The sequence below is a fragment of the Postia placenta genome, assembly GCF_002117355.1.
Source record: "Postia placenta MAD-698-R-SB12 unplaced genomic scaffold POSPLAscaffold_6, whole genome shotgun sequence".
Taxonomy (NCBI): Eukaryota; Fungi; Basidiomycota; class Agaricomycetes; order Polyporales; family Adustoporiaceae; genus Rhodonia; species Rhodonia placenta.
In genome coordinates this window covers 1,192,152-1,210,337 of record NW_020169837.1, presented here as the reverse complement: position 1 = coordinate 1,210,337, position 18,186 = coordinate 1,192,152, and the positions used below count along the sequence as shown (strand labels likewise).

Sequence of the window (18,186 nt, the reverse complement as noted above, 5' to 3'; positions counted from 1 at the left end):
ACTCGTAATTATCGCTCTCTCATCGTTGAATTAAGTAATGCCATAGGGTGTGTCCTGGAAGGCGTGAAAAATATCTCACTTGTATCTTCTTACCTGTCTAGAAATTCCAGATAAAGGCCCTTGTCTCTCGGCATCTTCCGGTGCAATCCTTGTCGCCTTGGCGCAGCATCATGACCATGGATGAATAAGCGCCCATCGCAATCGACCACGACGATCATCGGAATCTAGACGAAGACCTCCAGATACTCTGTACTGTCTACATCGCACCAATAATATCCAATGCTTTTGCCAGCGAGCCTATTCTGCCTGCTTCAGGCCTGGTTTGCACTGGCCGACACTCCGCCTACTCAATTGTCATTGAACAGTCTGCATGCGTTCTCCGCAGCAACGCTCAATCCGACGATGTATACTCTTCCTGTATCCACCAACCCCCTGTCAATATCTGTTGCCCTATGCTCATACGCTACTTCCAACCCTCCACGGTTCTTCGTCGCCAACGATTCCACAACAACGCCAGGGCCGAATACGTTGGGCCAGCCCAATGTATACGAGATAGAGTTGAACACCACTGCGCTAGGAGCATGGACAGGGGATATGTTGAACTTTGGTGTCCTGGCGATATACAATGCGACACAATCGCCATTTGAGGTTGGTGTCTCCGATAATGGTGAGGCCTCAACCCAGTTCTAGGTCAATCCTTCTGCTTTGGCTAGCCGGACGTCTGTGCACTTTCCACGATTCATTATGAATCCAGCAACACAGCTGCCTGTTATCATGGCAACGGTGATACGAAAGACCTGCCCTCACAGAACATGGTCTGTGGCAAAGTTGGGGCAGATGCTACGACACAGCTGTCACGTAGTGCCTAGACACTCGTCTCCCATCGTGACCCGTTGACCAGCTTCCTGTGGGGAGCTATGTCGTTGTTGGGATTGCTGGAAAGTATGACGTTGTTGGGATTGCTGGAAAGTATGACGTTGTTGGGATTGCTGGAAAGTATGACGTTTTCCCATAATTCGGCAGCCTTAACTCGTTGGTCGCCAGAGAACCATGGCAACTTCGCAGTATATCGACGCTGGCAAATGTTTACCTGCGAAATCTGCCTCTTGTCTTTCTGCTTGAGGGCGCATAATGTGATGATTTACAATGCCTTGTCAACTTACAAGTGGTTGTTATGAACCAAAAGGGAGTGCCGGTGGTCGGCTATACCTCAGTACCCCGAGCTATTCATAATTCGAACAGGCTACCGTTACACGGCAAAACCTGTTGCGGTGTCAGGTCTGCGGTGGCGAATATATGAGATTGCTAGGCAGATGTGCGTTCGTCTAATGTTGCTCTGCTGAAGCGAGCTACATAGTACTCATACCTTTCCATTCAAATGGACGTTTGTTCCATTATCTGACTGACTGTGACTTTCTAGGACCCATACATCAGTTCCTCGATACATTACCACTATTAGGAGATACCACCACAAATCAAGTATTGCTATTCTCTCCTCCCTTTTCCCCGCCCAGTATCTCTCAGCCGACATATCCTAATTACACCCTTCCTTCAGCGAACCTCACCTTTCCGTCAGAGCCTTCCTCCCCATCCGATTGGGCGTTGTTCATTGCACCCACTTCTTCACCTGCTTTTGCCTCTCTTCCGCGGACTGGCTGTGCGATGCGCGCTGCAGCAGGCAACGTTGGCTTTTACAAGACATCCTCAAATAGTGAGGGGCTCTGGCTACGCGACAGTGACGGTTGGCGCTGGCAATGGTTCATCAATGGACTCACTCCACAGACGAACTATACTGTATATGGGGTCACGAATGGAACGCAAGTGAGTGGGCCAATATACTTTGTCACCAAGTCTGGTGGGTCCACTTCCTTTCCATATGACTATATCATACCCATGAATGATTATCTGCAGCTGCGTTCGCGTGCACCATCGTCTACTCTGTCCCATTCTGTCCCTCCGTCGCCTATGCAGCGCCCCTACCAAACTCCGATCCGGCAGCTGGTATTACGGGCAGCATGCTCCCGGACAACATGACGGAGAACCTGCTCAGCGGAATGGCCAACTTCACCGTCATGCTGACGACTCTAGCGTGCGGGCGAGACCTTTATAGCCCACTCGTCACCTGTGCGGACTGCCAGGCAGCCTACCGCACCTGGCTATGTCTGGTCTCCTTCCCGCGCTGTACCGAGTACCCCACGTCGTCCACCACCAGCGCGAGCTCGAACTCAACGTCCACAGCCTCGCTGGCCCAAGTCACCCCTGCGCTCCAGGTGCAGGACGCCGCAAACCCTCGCAATCCGTACCTGCCGGCATTTTCAGAGAACTACACGGCACTGCTGCCGTGCATCGAGATGTGCAACGCGGTCGACCGTGCGTGTCCGCCTTTCTTGGGTTTCGCGTGTCCGAAGCCGCAGTATACGGCGTCGTGGAGCTATGGGGTGGGGTACATCGACAGTGGTGAGAAGGGAGAGGTTGGAGGGGGCTCGACTGGGACAGCTGCGGATCGATGGGGCAACGTCTACTGTAACGCCGGCGGCTTCCTCTGATTTTAGAATGCATCTGAGCGACCTTTGTGGCGCTTGACTAGTATGGTACGCGATTGCTGCGTTTCTACGATGTCCGGTCAACCAGTCATCTCTCGTGTGCACCAGAGAAACCCTGTATCTTTGTCGTTACAATCGATCTAAGCTGTCTACCATCCAAGACCCCGCGACTCGCAATTTGGCGATCTCTTGGTTCGACAGGGCCCGACTTCACAATTCTGCTTAAAGCTTCTCGAATCTGTATGGTGCTGCTACACCTTATTCTATATTTCAGACACTTAAGTCTGGCGACTCCGTACGTCGATCAGATCTCCGACATAAACTGGAGCGCTACTGATGCATAATGATAAATGGGTACTCGAGCTCGTCTATCACCTGTGCACAGCTTAGCTTTGCTCAATGCCGACTTCCTGCGTGTATAACAGCTGTTAAGCTTCAGGCCAAGTGATGGGGACGACAGAGGTACACCTATGCTGTATCTGAAACTCGTGACGCAATCATCCTTCGACACCCACATCGCATGGGAACTTATGTTATGTGTCAGAAGTTATGCAAGAAATGGCACAGCTACACTGACATATCGTTACCAATAAAGACAGAGCCAGCTTATCTCTCTTTCGTTTCCTCCACAAGCCAGTTCCACAAGCGATTTCCCAGCTCATCGTCATAAGCTTCCTCTCTGCACCTGCCAATCCTGGCCCATGGGATCAAGTACTGCACATTTTCAGATTTGATCAGCGGGCATGCTCGGGTCAATACACCAATAAATGTAATACCTCGCCGTTATGTTCCAACGCCTCCGGCATGGTCCCCGCCCAGAGCTGAGTTAGCGCACCCATTGGCGCAGGACGAAGCATGGCGCCCTAGTGAGGAACATGACTCGGTAAATGGTTCTCGGCATGAGGTGTTTGTACTGACGATAATTCTGCGCTGCATGGACGGCATGTGCCGCTGCAGATCCGTTTGAATGAGACCTGGTGCTATGGTTTAATGAATGATCAATATATGCCTGACTGTCTTTCGCACCAGGATCAGCAGAAAATGATATGATGCCCTGACCCTTATATTTGTTCGCAAACTGACGGCCCAGTACAGCATCAGCCTGTCACGGCAAATCAGCTATACTGCGATTAGTACGCGCTACCCGGAACGCACAAATTTGCTCTGCTGGTAGAGCTGCTCAGTACTCATTTTTCGCCTGGCAGGCCCGTCCTTGAAAGAGTCGAAATTGAGAGTATACACCAGCGCAGCTGAGGATGAGGTCATAACGATCCGGGCATGCTCATCGGGTGACGACGCCTTCCCGGCAAGGAGCGCGGGCATGAGCAGCTGAGTGAACAAGAATGGGCCTGTCGTCGAATGCAGCATCAGTCTCTTGACAAAGCTATTAGATGCAGCAGATTTGCCTATGACGTTGGTCCCGAACTGGAGGTCATAACTATCGTCAGTGAGCATTTCCTTCGGAGGCGTCATCACGCCGCTGACATGCAAATCGTGAGCGCGCCTTCTCCACCGCCTCCTTGTTAATTTCACTCACGCATTGTTGAACAAAATGTGCAGCTCCGACTCCTTGCTAGCAACCCCATTGGCTCAGAAATGAATACACGCTTCGGTTGTTCGAGCGGTGTACCTCATATATTCTTCAGCCGTCTTCCGTACAGAGGCAAGGTTACCCAGGTCAAGCTCGAGGAATATAGCCTCTCTTCCAGTCTGTTCTTTCAGCTCTTGAATTGCCAGCTCCGCCTTCAGTTTACTTCTCGCGCCCAAGTACACTTTCACATTTCGCTGAAGGAGCACCTGGACAACATTTAGTCCGATCTGATAACCAGCTATCATTTGCTATATGACACCTGCCTTGATCGTCTCTTTACCTATGCCAGTATTTCCGCCTGCGGAGCTCATAATGAGTGCCTCCGTAGCACAAAGCGATAATGGGTCGGAGACATACCGGTCACTATTGCGATGCGTCCGCTCAAGTCAGGAATCTGGTCTGCCGTGAAATCGCCCTTCGGACAAATCATGGAGTTGGCCGCGTTCATAACGTAGTTAAATTCTTTTAGTACGCCTGGCATTGTGCAGTCAAGGTCTAAGACGATCGGGAAATGTCAGATGAGGGTTAGAAGGCAAGCAGCGCAAGGTCGTATTGCAGCGACTCCTGCTCTACCAATTCAAGGTGCCGCCAACTTATATCTAAAATCGTTGTGCCGAGACAGTAACAATATACGGAAGAGTGCGCACGCAAGCACTCGGCAAGGCACACTGCGGATGTTGCGCCATCAAACTCTCTTGTAGCGCCTGACAGCCGATCAGATGCTATATTGTAATCGACTTTGCATGCCACTTGAATAGACGTATGAACGTCATCGCGCTGCGGACCTGCCTGTTGTTCAAGAATGCATGAATGAGAACTGTTCGAAAGCAAGCATTCTTACTTTGAGACTAAATCAATCTGCTCACGTCTGTGGCAGCCTGTATGGGCTGCGACAGTATGCAGCATCGATGCATTGGGTGGATTCAGGACATCATGTTAATTAACATAACAAGTCACTGCGGAATCGATATGATATCTCCCACCATGTGTCAATCGTGTTATTCGGACTACAAATGGGGACATGGACTTTCTAGAGACCGCGCTAATGACACTAGGCCCATTTGATCACGGATTGCGTAGTATCGAACCTAGGCTAAGTCAGTCGTGTAATTATCTAACATGGTTGCTACTCACATATGATTAGGCCCCGAGCTACTGTCGGAGACACTCATTCACAGCGCAAACAAATCCTACGAAATTATGGAAAATGCCTTTCGCCTCGCCATAGTATGACGCTCATCGCGATTGTCAAGAACCCACAGGGTGTCAACATTCAACCACAATTAATCACGGCGCAAGCACATGATAACCACGCAGACTCACTGAACCCCAAGCACTACCACCGAGCGCCGGAAACATCCTGCTCCTAGGACATCCGATGGCAGTAGACTACTAATCAGTATTGTTCAAGAACTCACTGAGAGATCGGTTACGGCACGAACGATTATATCTCGAAACGCATGACAGCGAGCTTTCAACTTTAATCTGTCACAGCTATTGGCGAATTGCATATATGCATTCTCGCGATTGCAATTCAAAAGCTCTTGAGCCTCGACCACCATCTCGTTCCTTGAACTTTGGACTCCTGAACACGAGTAGCCAATGTCAGCGAGTCTGAAGTGAAGCCAGATCTCACAGTGGAAAGTGTATTGGTGACAGGTTCAGACATCTGGGTCTCCTACGGTTATTTGGCCCGATCCGCCGCCTTAAAGTAGTGAGAGACCGCATCTCATGCACATAGGCCGCGCCAGTTCTGGGTGTGAAGTGGCAGACCGTCGTCGCGACCACGGTCTTCGCGACCGTGACCCTCACGCGCTGCACGTGATCGCGTTGATCTCCTGAACATATCTGCCGTAACTCTCTTCCGGATAACATAACGTATGTTCTTACTGCTAATCCAATGGCTCCTTATCCTTTATCATGACTGCTTTCATGGCCGCCTGGTCTCTGGAGACATCCGGCAAAGCCTAACGGCGTCCAAGGGGTTCTTCAGCAACTGACTTACTGTTGACATCATGTCTCATCGTCCCTCTCCGGCAACAAATCTGTCTTTCACGACCGGAGGCTTGAACGCCATCGGTGGCGATAATGACGCTGAATCGCTCTCTCCGCAAGATGCCTTGCGGATGGGTGCATCACCCATGAGCCGAGCAGGGTAAGGAGTGCAGCGTCCAGAACATTTCCGGTATGATCAGCTGTTGAGGTGCTTGTGATCAGTCTATTACAGCCGAGAAGTTATGTGTCGTCAAGCTCAAAGTCATCGAAGCCACGCAGCATCGGTCTTCATTCAAAGGGGGGCATCCGGGATAGCACCATGCACCTCTCCAATTTGCCGCTTCGGACGCCCAACGTCACGGCATCCCAGTTACAAGAAGCGTTCATTTTTCCAGACGTTTCAGAGGCGCCAGACGAGATGGATGCAGAGGCCCTACCACTGCCTTCTGCCTCCGTGCCGTCTCTTTTATCCTCTCGTCATTTCGGGAGTGTGACTGATCTCACTGCCTCTACGACTACCACCGCGTCTGCACAGTCCGGTACCATGACACCAAGAGGGCATTCAGGTCCGTCAGGTCTGTCTCTGCTTCTGGCTCGCCAAAACCCCGACGAGCCTGTGTCCTCCGGCACTTCGGATGCGGCGACATCGAGAGCGGAACGACCGCCGTTCTCACTCGCTTATACAAATGGTGTGAGACCTCTCGATCGCGAGTCGCCTTCGATTCACTATGAAAATGCCAACCCGGGGGAGGCTCACAACGATCCATCGGAATCCGCGCCACTGCTCTCAGACGTTGAGGCGGCACAGCCATCGTACAACGGCGGTAGGCACCCCAGTCAGAAGGTCGAGGGGAGGCGGCGGGGAATGAAGGGTGCATTATCACTCTTGCCGCGACTTAAGCTTCCCACTCCTAGCCTACGTGTCGTCAAGGTTGTATCCGCCGATGCTGTACAATCACTGCCTGCGGTGCTCTTGGGCACCCTGCTCAACATTCTGGACGGCATTTCTTGTAAGGATGAATTATATCGGATCGGACGTTGCTTATATATTTGCAGATGGCATGATTATATTTCCTGCCTCAGGTGTGTTTTCCAACCTCGGAGGCATTGGCGTCTCCATGTTCTTCCTCTCGTAAGTCAATATTGTACGGCCCCATTCGTGGCTGATGGTTGTCTGTAGTGCTATTATATCCCAATTGGTATACTCGGCCGGCGGCAGTGGCTTCGCGGGTGCAAATGGCAGTATGATGATAGAAGTTGTGGTGAGTGGTGGTCTCGTGTCCACGCCCCACCGCACATCAAACTCAGGTACCGTCCCGCAGCCCTTCTTCCACATACTGGCGAATAGCATCGCTGCGGACATTGGCGAGGACAGGCCACATGAGGTGTTAGCGACGACGATCGTCGCATTCGCTCTTTCATCTGTTCTTACAGGTAGGTCAGGAGCCACCAAATATCATTCGTGCGGCTCACTATTTACGTAGGGCTCACTTTCTTTCTCCTCGGCGCATTACGATTAGGCGCCCTGATCGGGTTCTTCCCGCGACACATCTTGGTTGGGTGCGCATAACGGATGCCCCTGCGCGCTTTACCAGCTGACGGACGTAAGATAGATGTATCGGTGGTGTCGGCGTATTCCTAGTGATCACAGGGTGAGTCACACGTGGCCGCTGCTTGGCGCGGGGCAAGCAAGGCCGATGGAGCGCCTTATATTCATGCCGTTCGCAGATTCACCGTTAGCACGCGTATGCCAGATGACGACTTCGACCTGACCTTGTCCACGTTCAAGTTCATCTTCCTCAATGCTCACAATCTAGGGCTATGGGTCCCTTCCTTCGGCCTGGCCGCATTGCTACGTGTGGTCACCCACAAATATGACCATCAGCTCATATTCCCTATGTGTACGTTATTCGTACTGAAATCATGGACGGGAAATACGAAGAACTAATTTTGTCGCGACCATTAGACTTTTTGACCATACCCATCATTTTCTATATTGTTGTAGCTGCTGCCCACCTCGATCTGGGTACATTGCGGCGAGAAGGATGGCTATTTGATATGGGCACCTCACGGGAACCTTGGTATCAATTCTACAAGCTGTTTGGTAAGCACCCATGCGGGGTTTATCGTCCGTGTTCTAACGGTATGTCGCAGACTTCAAGGCCACTCGGTGGGATGCTTTGTGGGCAACACTGCCTACGCAGTTTGCACTGTCAGTAACAAGTCTTGATAAAGATGCCGACGATCTGACACCTCTCGCGTGTCACAGGCTCTTCTTCAACATCCTTCACCCGCCATTGAATGTTCCCGCCTTAGGTTAGAGCTTTGAGCTCGGAAGTAGCAACTCGCTCATGGGATGTTCACGACAGCGGTTTCTTTGAACCATGATGTCGATACGGACAAGGAGCTGGTGTCGCATGGGTATTCTAACCTTCTAGCTGGCGCATTGGGTACCGTGTGAGTGCATACCATATTATATGTCTGTCCGGACTCATGCGAGCGCCATTGTAGACCTAACTACCTAGTCTACGTGAACACCGTACTGTACGTTTGACAACACCGCACGCGACACATGGGAGGAACATTCATCTCTTATTTCTAGATTCTATCGTGTCGGTGGGACAACACGAGTCTCGGGTTTCCTCCTTGCTGGTGCGACAGCTGTCTTGCTCTTCATTGGGACAGGTCCCATTGCTTTCATCCGTGAGTTCATCGGTCTCCTTATCCTGCACGGAAGCGACCAACTGCTGTCTAGCGGTAATGGTGGTGGGTGCCCTCATCTTTGTGCTGGGTTTTGACCTAGTGAAAGAGGCATTATGGGACACAAGACATAGAGTCAGCCGGTACGTAACACGATGATGACTGTATGTGTATACACTGAACCATTCATCAGGATGGAGTATGTCACGATTGCCAGCATCATGATCTGCATGACCGTATGGGACTTCGTGATCGGCGTCCTGTTTGGAATTGTTGTTAGCTGTGAGTCTTGACAGACGGTGCTCCATGATTTCTCGTGATAACATCTACGTTCACAAGGTATCTTCTTCGTTGTGCAGAGTTCTCAGCGGCGGAGCATCCGTTCGCTGCATTCTGGGGAAACTGTCATGTCGACTGTACGCAGACCGGGAGCACACCGAGCGTACATTCGTGAAGTATCGAAGCAGACCACCATTCTCAGGTTACAAGGTGAGCACAGTTGACATTACTAGTGTTCAATAGGAAGCCTTATCATTCTCATTTTCATTCAGGATTCTTGTTCTTCGGCACAATCACATACGTCGAAGAGACTATTCGAACACTAGTGGAAGTCCCCGCTTGGCAACGCAACCCAATGCGGTTTTTGCTGCTCGATCTATCGCTCGTCGCAGGCGTAGATATGTCTGCTGCCGAGGCATTTGTCCGCATCCAACGGCTTTTGGCCGCGAAACGCGTTGTGCTAGTCTTTTGTGGCTTCTCAATGGAGTCCACTATAGGCAAGTCGCTCCATAATGTTGGTTTGCTTGACATGGAAGGTGTCGAGCTGTTCTCCACGTTCAACGATGCTCTGGAGTGTACGTCTACGCGTTGACTGCTCTCTTCTCCGGCTAAAGCACCGGTATAGGGACGGAGAACATATACCTGAGGGCTTGGTTTGACTCACAGAAAACGGAGCCACGCTCAGTTGGTATGAGTATAAGTGCCTAATCCTTTCGATTTACTGACGCAATCTCTAGTGCTGTCCGGACGACAAGACTTAACTCCATTTCAAGAATCTGTGTCTGGAACGCCAAGAAAGTCTTTGATTGTCGATGCCGGCTGGCGGACAATTGCTCGAGGTATGTTCATAGTCAATTTGACTCTGATCAAAGTGTTAAACAACTCCCAGATCACTCTCCTCCTATCGCGGATGTCGGGGACACTGAAGAACCGTACAGAACCCTAGTCAAAGCATTTTCGTCATATGGTCCTGTGGATCGGCAACAGTTCTCTGCGCTCGTTCCCTATTTAGAGAGGGTATCCCTCCCCGCGGGTGCAATACTCTGGCTCCAAGGGGACGACCCGGACGGACTCTACATAGTCGAATCTGGGGTCTTAAGAGCCACTTACCGCTTCAACGAACATACGCCACCCACAGAAGAATCGATGGTTCCCGGCACACTTGCGGGCGAATTGTCTGCTTTGTCGGGACTCTCTCGCAATGCAACGTGCGTCGTAGAACGTCCAGCAGTCCTATGGAAACTCTGCGTCGACAAACTGCGTCGTCTCGAATCTGAACGGCCACAATTGGCAAGAGAGTTCACGCAACTCGTCCTGAAAGGTATTTCTAGACCATGATTGTGAACTCTCTGGTCGCTGATAGCGAGCGGGACCTCAGCTGCCAAGCTGGACTACGACATACTGCTTTCGGCGCTAGCCACTCGCCAATGATGACCACATTCCTTCCATAGACTCTGCAACATAAACGATAACGTAGTAGCAACTCTGTAGCGATACCAATAGACTTGTCTCATGGCACTCAACGTTGACGTCATTTCCTTTCTTGACCAAAATGCTCATAAATGAATACTTCATGATCGACGTACAACAATGTTTATGTGGTTAACCGGTCATATATCGAGCGACCAGCCTACCGTCTGAGATCTGATTGACAATTATTATAAGCTATTGCAAGAAGACTGAACTTTGCAACCACGTTCACTCCAGTACTCTAGGGATACATATACGGAAAAGGCGCGGGGTAAACTGGGCTGAATCGGCTAAGCGCCAAGATCACCGACTTGTCCACTACCATGGCCTTCGATCTCGGAACACCTATCAACACCGCCTTGCTGCTCTACATTCTCTACACAGTGCAGCGCATACTACTCCCGTCGAATGCTTTGCCGAAAACAGTGCCTAACGAATTCAAGGGCGGATACTCATGGATGCCCAAGTCGCATCCTCCCACGCTCCTGTACCAGACCTACACGCCGAAGACTCTTGAGCCATTCGACGGTAAGGAAGGCAAGCGCATCTTACTTGCGATCAACGGAGTTGTGTACGATGTGACCGCGGGGCGCAACTTCTATGGGCCTAGTGAGCGGACAAGTTAGAAGACTGCAGGATGTCGTCTTGATATGTATACGTAGACGGAATGTACGCCAACTTTGCGGGACGGGACGCCTCTCGAGGCATGGCCAAGCAGTCCTTCGAAACCGGTACGCCAATGGCTCCATAGAGCTACAGCCCAGTTTCCTTCTCACGCAGTCATCGTTTAAGATATGCTTACACCTATAGACCAGCCACTCGACAAGCTGGAGGATCTGGCCCCAGATGAGATGTACGTGGTTCTTGTCGGTTCATTGATTGACCAGCTGGATGGCTGACGATTTTGTGTTGATTGTAGCGAGAACATGCGAGGTATGTATAAGCCAAATTGTCACTTTCATCGAGTCCCCGACCTGCTTTCCAGGCTGGATGGAACACTTCTCTAGCAAGTACATCGTTTGCGGGAAGTTGGCGGAGAATGACGCTACGTGATCCGATGTCTGTTGGAAACTGCGGGTGACCTGTTCGGATGGTAAGTGGGGCAATACGTATGAGCTGCTATACCTGCTGGCTAAGTCCAATGGTTGTATAGTGTAACATAATGGAACTGTCGGAGTTAATAGACCAACTCTATGAACAGCTCGCGCCGAGGGGTTGCATCAGCTACGCGGCGTGCTATCGCTTAGAAACGGACTCTCACACCTGTCAGGATAAGCCCACCGAGGTGTCCGGGCTGCCGGCGCAGTTCTCATTGCGCAGGTGCCCTGTGCAATCGTCGATACATCGGACTTCCTAAGGTTGGGCATTATCAAGTATATTCCACCCAGGTATGATCAGGCTCTGGCCTATGTCATCGTCAAAAGCACCAACGGCGACGATAATGAACCAGTCTGCCGCCGATTGTGAGAGAGCTGATATACAGGTAGGCTGGTGGCAAGGACCGCGTCAGAAAATCGGGTATGTGCGTCATCTGACGTATATACCGAATCAGACTATCGTCTAAGCTCTGAGAGATATCTATTTGACCGGGAGCTGCCCAGCTCAGATGCTGGGTATATGACCGCGCCGAGGCGCCTTATGGCAGTAGCAATACGCTAGCTATCCAACGCGGATACTTCACTAGCTCAGTCATAATATAACATCTATTCGGAATAGCGATGCTGCTGCAACAGCTTCAGTAATAAACATATCGCGGATGGGTGCTCATGCTGGCTTGCATGAGCCCTCCGCTGCCTTTGCGACGCGCACGGTGCTGCATTGATGCCTACGAGAACACGATTGGTCAATTTAGCCTCCGCTAATTAGCCGGTTAAGCAGCCCGTCGTACTTATTTCACCATACCCTCCTAGAGCTCAACTGCTGGACAATGCATTGCCTGACCAATTCGGCCACTGCACAATTTTAGGTGGCAACTAAGCGGCCCGCACCAGAGGATCAAATAACATCTCGAGCTCTCAAGGATGGAACGAGCATTTACCGGTGTACAGTATTATGTGTAGAGATTGTGGTATTTCCCACGCGCGCTAATGATGTCTCTCGGCTTGGATCTCTCCGATGACATGAGGGTCTGACCCAGCGTCGCCTTTGATGGCTGCGGGGATTCAATTCACACGCAGGAGAAGTACGTTGCTGCTTCTCGGATGATCATGTGGGTATCTGCGCCGCAAGCGGTGTCTATCAGTCGTTGCATATAAATTCCGTTCCTTGTCCGCGAAGTTGTAGACCTGCTCTATCCTTGTGAACCGTATAATCTCCGCGTTCAGGCGTTATGCTTGACATACTGCGTTTCGTCTTGATATGTGGGATCCTCTGGATCCTGCGGCGTGTGCTCCTACGAGTCTTCATTCACTCACCTCTAGATAAGATTCCCGGTCCGCCACCGGTCTCGTTTGCTAAAGGTAGGTTTTGACCTCGTGCCACTCATTGTCTTCAGCTAATGTGTGACAGGCAACCTTCCTCAGCTATATGACCGCAACGGCTGGGACTTCATCAAGGGGCTAGGCGAGAAGTATGGTGGAGTCGTCAAGATCAACGGACTGTATGGTGTGCGTCAGGATGTTCCCATAAGGTCACACCAACAGAGAGCTAATCACAGCCCTTCAGGCCAAGATGCTGTTTGTGTTCGACCCAGCAGCTCTGTCCAGTGTAGTTGTCAAGGACCAGTACGTCTATGAGCGCAGTGAGGATGCCACGAAGTAGGCACTTGATGCTCGGTAAGATCCCGTTACGCTAACATCTGAGATAGGAGCACTCGTCTCATGTTGGGTGACGGCCTACTCACCTCGCAAGGTATGACCGGACGTTGAGCACTTGAAAATTCTCTCGCATTTATACTCGTTTGAAGGAGAAACCCACCGCAAACAGCGCAAGCTTATGAATCCCGTCTTCTCCATCAATCACATGCGAGATATGATGCCAATCTTCTACCAAATTTCACGCAACGTACGTCCCAGCATTCATTCGAGGCTGCGATGACCCCACCCAGTGATTATAGCTTCGAGACGCCATTGCATCGCGTATAGACAACGGAGAGAAGGAGATTGATGTCCTCGACTGGATGGCTCGCACCGCGCTTGAACTTGTCGGCCAAGCCGGTCTCGGATATTCGTTCGATCCACTCGTCCAGGACAAGGCAGATGCATACGCGGAGGCCATCAAAGCACTGGTGTATGTCCAACCTCCGTTCTTTGTCAGCTTATGTGGCGTGTGTATTCATTGGAAGTCATATAGGCCCACGGCATTTGGGTTGAGGCTGTACAGACATTTGCTTCCCATCGCTTTGAAGATAGGAACTCCAGCCATTCGTCGCCGTATCCTCAAACTCATCCCGAGCACGCGCCTGCAACGCATGAGAGAGATCAGCGATGCCATCGATGCCCATTCCAAGCGGATATTCGAGGAGAAGAAGCAGGCTCTGGCCCGGGGTGATGAGGCCGTCCTCAAGCAAGTGGGCGCAGGCAAAGATATACTCAGTAGACTGAGTGAGTTACGACTATGCTGACAGGAAGGTCGTAACTCACTCACATCGTTAAAACAGTGCAAGCGAACATGACCGCATCAGAAGAGGACCGGCTCCCAGAGAATGAACTATTGGGTCAGATGTCGTGCGTAGTAATACTTGGGTGCAATAAGCGTGTCGCGCTGAGGGATCGCACAGAACATTCATCTTTGCTGGCATGGATACCACCTCTGGTGCTCTTGCTCATACGTTGCAGCTACTTGCAGAGCACCCAGATGTACAGGACAAGATGCGAGCAGAGATAGTGCAGGCCCTTGGCGGCGGGCAGGAGATCCCTTATGATATACTGGTCGACCTGCCGTACCTCGACGCCGTTTGCCGTGAGACGCTTCGACTGTGAGCGAATTCATGACAGAGTAATCCTGGGTCCGCAATCCCGCTGACTCTCGCAACAGTTATGCGCCGGTCACCACTGTCAACAGAACGTGAGTAGCACAAAAGGACAATCCCGACAGTGCTGGTGCCGGGACTGATCATGTCATTGCCGCTTAGAGCTCAGGAGGACATAGTGCTGCCGCTTTCGGAACCTATCCGCGGCACAGACGGCAACCTCATCCAAGAGATCCCGGTGCCTAAAGGAACGGAGGTCATCGTCGGCATCCTGGCGTCTAACAGAAATCCGGCGCTGTGGGGCCCCGATGCGGCTGAATGGAAGCCTGAGCGCTGGCTTGAGCCTCTTCCAGACACCATCAATACAGCACGTGTTCCAGGCGTGTATTCGCACTTGTAGGTGATCATGCGTTTGCGATTGGATCAGTTTTTGTTGAGACGTTCTCATTCACAAGGATGACTTTCCTGGGTGGTGGTCGGGCGTGCATGTATGTTTCCCGAGATATCGAGACGTTTAATGGTTCTCACTCTAGCATTACAGCGGATTCAAGTTTTCTCAGTTGGAAATGAGTACGTGCTTCATAGTCTTCTGGTCTTTCTTTTCATCTGACAAAACAATCATCAGAGGTGGTCTTGGCCGTGCTGCTTTCGTCCTTCAAGTTTTCGCTTTCCAGTAAGGAGATTGTCTGGAATGTCGCCGGGATCCAATATCCGACAGTGGGCGCGAGTGGGAAACCCGAGATGCCCATGAAGATTGATCGAGTCAAGAACACATAATGTCTCGTCTAGGATCTTAATCGTTATACAATGCTGTAGCCGAGGTGATTGCGATGCAGAATCGACGATCTGTGCTTGCAGCGCCTTCCAGATCAGAAATGGCTGTGCGCCTCACCTGTTGCGAACGCGGTATGAGTGACAAAAGGCCCGACGGAAGGATGGGACGCGGTGCCGTGAATCAACTCCAAGATTCCGATCCACGGCATATCACATCCGGCCCCGTCAGTAACGCTGTATGACTGGAAAATCTTAAGTCTATAGCCAGCCCCGCTCTCTGTTCGCCCAGACATATATAAGGTGATGTGCAGAAGAGTTGAGCACTACCATTCCAACCAGAACTTACATTACTTGTCCTTCACCCACTGACTCTTATTAGAATCTCGACCCACTTTTGACATGCCTCAGCAGTTATCGTCCCTTCCCTTAGTTCAAGCATTTCTTCTATTTATAGCGACATGGTTGCTGTACAAACTTATTGGACCGCTGGTCATCCGGTCGCCTCTTCACAACATCCCTGGCCCTCCTGCCCAATCGTTTGTGAAAGGTAACGCTGTTAATGCAAGTTATCTTGTCGTGATCTCTGACGCCGACCTGTTATAGGCAACCTGGACAAGGTGTTCGATAGACATGGATGGGCCTTCCAGCGTGAGATCAGCGAGAAATATGGCGCCGTTGTGAGGCTTACTGGCCTCTTCGGTGTACGTGCGCTACAATTAGAGGCGGACCAGCAAGCACTGACTCCGAGAACAGACGCCGCGACTCTTTGTTTACGATCCTACTGCTTTGCATAGTGTCGTAGTCAAAGAGCAGGACATTTACGAGGAAACTCCCATGTTTCTTATGTGCGTCTCAACTCGTTTCTCTTACACTTTCATATTGACCATTCTGTCAGCGGTAATGGTCTGGTGTTCGGTAAGGGACTCCTTACGACATTGGGCCACCAGCATCGTAAACAGAGAAAATTATTGAATCCCATATTCTCGATCAACCACATGAGACACATGCTGCCAATCTTCAACAAGGTTGCCGAAAATGTCCGTATGCATTTTGGGGCGGTCTAGCAGTTTTGCTAACGGCTCACGAACCTATAGCTAAAAGAGGGCATCGCTATCAAGGTGCACTCTGGCGTGCGCGAACAAGATATGCTGGAGTGGATGTCCCGCACAGCCCTTGAACTCATTGGCCAGGGCGGCCTTGGGCACTCGTTCGATCCTCTCGTGAAGGAGGTAGATAACACGTATGGCCATGCCCTGAAGGCCTTGATGTAGGCATGGGTTTTGATGTTCACTATTGCCCATAACTCACTTGATTTACTGTAGGCCGGCTCTCTTCTCTTTGGCGATCTTGCGTCGCCTCTTGCCCTACGTCGTGAACATCGGATCGCCGGCGTTCCGCAGGCGTGTTCTTGAATTGATTCCTAACAAACGTATCCAGCGTGTACGCGAGCTGGTTGACATCATGGACCAGACCACGCGGCAGATCTGGGAAAACAAGAAGGCCGCGTTTGCGAAGGGCGACGAGGCCGTATTGCAGCAGGTCGGCGAAGGCAAAGATATCGTCAGCAAGCTCTGTGAGTCATTTCATGTAGTCCTCATCACATGCTTTGACATATGTGCACTCTTCAGTGCAAGCAAATGAGGATGTTGGTGAAGAGGATAAACTTCCGGATGAGGAATTGCTGGCGCAACTGGCGTGAGTCTTCTATTTCCTTCACCGACTGCCTCGACTACAAGCTTAGGCGCTGTATTAGGACACTCACCTCGGCCGCGGTGGACACGACTTCCAGCGCACTCGCGCGCATCCTCCATTTACTTGCAGAGAACCAGGATGTGCAGGAGAAACTTCGCCGGGAGATCGTCGATGCACATAAGGACGGGAATGAGCTTTCCTACGACGAACTGGTTGAACTACCATATCTCGAAGCTGTCTGCAGGGAGACGCTCCGATTGTGAGTGGATAACTCGCAATATTGCATAGGTAGCTGATGGTCGAGACAGGTACTCTCCTGCGAGTTGGGTTACTCGAAAGTAGGCCACCCATGGTTGCCGCTATTGCTGCTGCTGAAATGATCTCACTTTATTAGGACACGTCAAGACACTATCATGCCCCTCTCGAAGCCGCTCCGGGGTGTGGACGGGACTTTGATCCATGAGATCCCCGTACCCAAGGGCACTGAGGTTGTCGTTGGCATCCGTGCTGCGAATCGCAATCCTGATCTATGGGGACCCGACTCGGACGAGTGGAAACCGGAGCGATGGCTGTCTCCTCTCCCCGACACAGTTACTAACGCGCACGTTCCTGGAGTGTACTCCAATTTGTGAGCGGCACTTCTCTTCCGGAGAGCGCACACTGATTAGAGAATGCGCAGAATGACGTTCCTTGGCGGTTCGAGGGCATGCATGTAAGTTACATGTGTATCAACCGACTGATACGGTACTAATGGTAGCATCTAATTCAGCGGGTTCAAATTCTCGCAGATGGAGATGAGTGCGTACACCTCTCGTTGCATATGCCCCTGTTCATTGATGATGCCTCGTTGAGTAGAGGTCGTTTTGGTCACATTGCTTCAGTCTTTCAAGTTCACCTTGTCGGACAAGCCTATCGTCTGGAATCTATCGGGCATTGCATATCCCACAATAGGGCCTGTTGATCCTGTTGCAAGACTTCCTCTCAATGTCGAGGTGATATCCTCGTGATTCGGATGTCGTATCTTTGCATGGTTCACACGTGCTCAATTGTACTTCGAAAGTCAATGTTGTGTTCTCATCAGACAATCAGAGCGCAGTGAAATGACTTTCCTTGATAACACAGACCGATGAGTTGAGGAAATGCTAGTGTTAAGCTTCATTTGGGTGCAAATAGCAAGCTCGCACGGTGGTCACCCAATCTTTTGGTAAGCACCTCACGCCGGTGACCTTTGC

At 51.1% G+C, this 18,186-nt stretch overlaps 6 protein-coding genes across 6 annotated transcripts; 5 read left to right on the top strand and 1 right to left on the bottom strand.

The window, feature by feature from the left end:
- Window positions 1-279: 279 nt before the first annotated feature.
- POSPLADRAFT_1142101 (hypothetical protein) lies at window positions 280-2,546 on the top strand (the record flags this gene model as incomplete). The annotated part of the gene is made up of 3 exons (XM_024485384.1): window positions 280-667; window positions 1,421-1,855; window positions 1,912-2,546. The coding sequence occupies 3 exons, from the start codon at window positions 280-282 to the stop codon at window positions 2,544-2,546; spliced, it is 1,458 nt and encodes a 485-aa protein (XP_024339625.1).
- Window positions 2,547-3,078: 532 nt separating this feature from the next.
- Window positions 3,079-4,640, bottom strand: POSPLADRAFT_1065917 (hypothetical protein). Its single transcript, XM_024482014.1, has 10 exons — window positions 4,492-4,640; window positions 4,398-4,432; window positions 4,174-4,340; window positions 4,081-4,116; window positions 3,950-4,023; window positions 3,699-3,892; window positions 3,570-3,645; window positions 3,462-3,517; window positions 3,320-3,406; window positions 3,079-3,257 (listed from the first exon to the last, which is right to left on the bottom strand). Exons 1-10 carry the CDS (start codon window positions 4,613-4,615, stop codon window positions 3,150-3,152), a joined length of 957 nt encoding a protein of 318 aa, XP_024339624.1. The 5' UTR covers window positions 4,616-4,640; the 3' UTR covers window positions 3,079-3,149.
- Window positions 4,641-6,994: 2,354 nt separating this feature from the next.
- POSPLADRAFT_1180926 (hypothetical protein) lies at window positions 6,995-10,655 on the top strand (the record flags this gene model as incomplete). Its single annotated transcript, XM_024488794.1, has 21 exons — window positions 6,995-7,139; window positions 7,186-7,261; window positions 7,310-7,391; window positions 7,452-7,563; window positions 7,614-7,689; window positions 7,743-7,781; window positions 7,858-8,030; window positions 8,096-8,233; window positions 8,284-8,341; window positions 8,399-8,445; window positions 8,499-8,586; window positions 8,641-8,673; window positions 8,732-8,832; window positions 8,885-8,972; window positions 9,023-9,111; window positions 9,169-9,318; window positions 9,381-9,683; window positions 9,734-9,796; window positions 9,846-9,947; window positions 9,998-10,429; window positions 10,487-10,655. The coding sequence occupies 21 exons, from the start codon at window positions 6,995-6,997 to the stop codon at window positions 10,537-10,539; spliced, it is 2,448 nt and encodes an 815-aa protein (XP_024339623.1). The 3' UTR covers window positions 10,540-10,655.
- Window positions 10,656-10,895: 240 nt separating this feature from the next.
- Window positions 10,896-11,917, top strand: POSPLADRAFT_1169469 (hypothetical protein). The gene is made up of 6 exons (XM_024488063.1): window positions 10,896-11,187; window positions 11,241-11,309; window positions 11,371-11,431; window positions 11,498-11,511; window positions 11,564-11,671; window positions 11,732-11,917. Exons 1-5 carry the CDS (start codon window positions 10,902-10,904, stop codon window positions 11,629-11,631), a joined length of 498 nt encoding a protein of 165 aa, XP_024339622.1. The 5' UTR covers window positions 10,896-10,901; the 3' UTR covers window positions 11,632-11,671; window positions 11,732-11,917.
- Window positions 11,918-12,710: 793 nt separating this feature from the next.
- POSPLADRAFT_1180917 (hypothetical protein) lies at window positions 12,711-15,348 on the top strand. The gene is made up of 14 exons (XM_024488793.1): window positions 12,711-13,037; window positions 13,087-13,184; window positions 13,243-13,334; window positions 13,385-13,428; window positions 13,484-13,581; window positions 13,634-13,806; window positions 13,870-14,120; window positions 14,177-14,243; window positions 14,297-14,494; window positions 14,554-14,583; window positions 14,651-14,884; window positions 14,944-14,976; window positions 15,030-15,058; window positions 15,114-15,348. Exons 1-14 carry the CDS (start codon window positions 12,908-12,910, stop codon window positions 15,263-15,265), a joined length of 1,629 nt encoding a protein of 542 aa, XP_024339621.1. The 5' UTR covers window positions 12,711-12,907; the 3' UTR covers window positions 15,266-15,348.
- Window positions 15,349-15,661: 313 nt separating this feature from the next.
- On the top strand, window positions 15,662-17,961 carry POSPLADRAFT_1056193 (hypothetical protein; the record flags this gene model as incomplete). Its single annotated transcript, XM_024480742.1, has 13 exons — window positions 15,662-15,809; window positions 15,866-15,963; window positions 16,016-16,107; window positions 16,158-16,299; window positions 16,357-16,529; window positions 16,585-16,835; window positions 16,891-16,957; window positions 17,016-17,213; window positions 17,263-17,292; window positions 17,349-17,582; window positions 17,634-17,666; window positions 17,724-17,752; window positions 17,810-17,961. 13 exons carry the CDS (start codon window positions 15,662-15,664, stop codon window positions 17,959-17,961), a joined length of 1,647 nt encoding a protein of 548 aa, XP_024339620.1.
- Window positions 17,962-18,186: the final 225 nt, after the last annotated feature.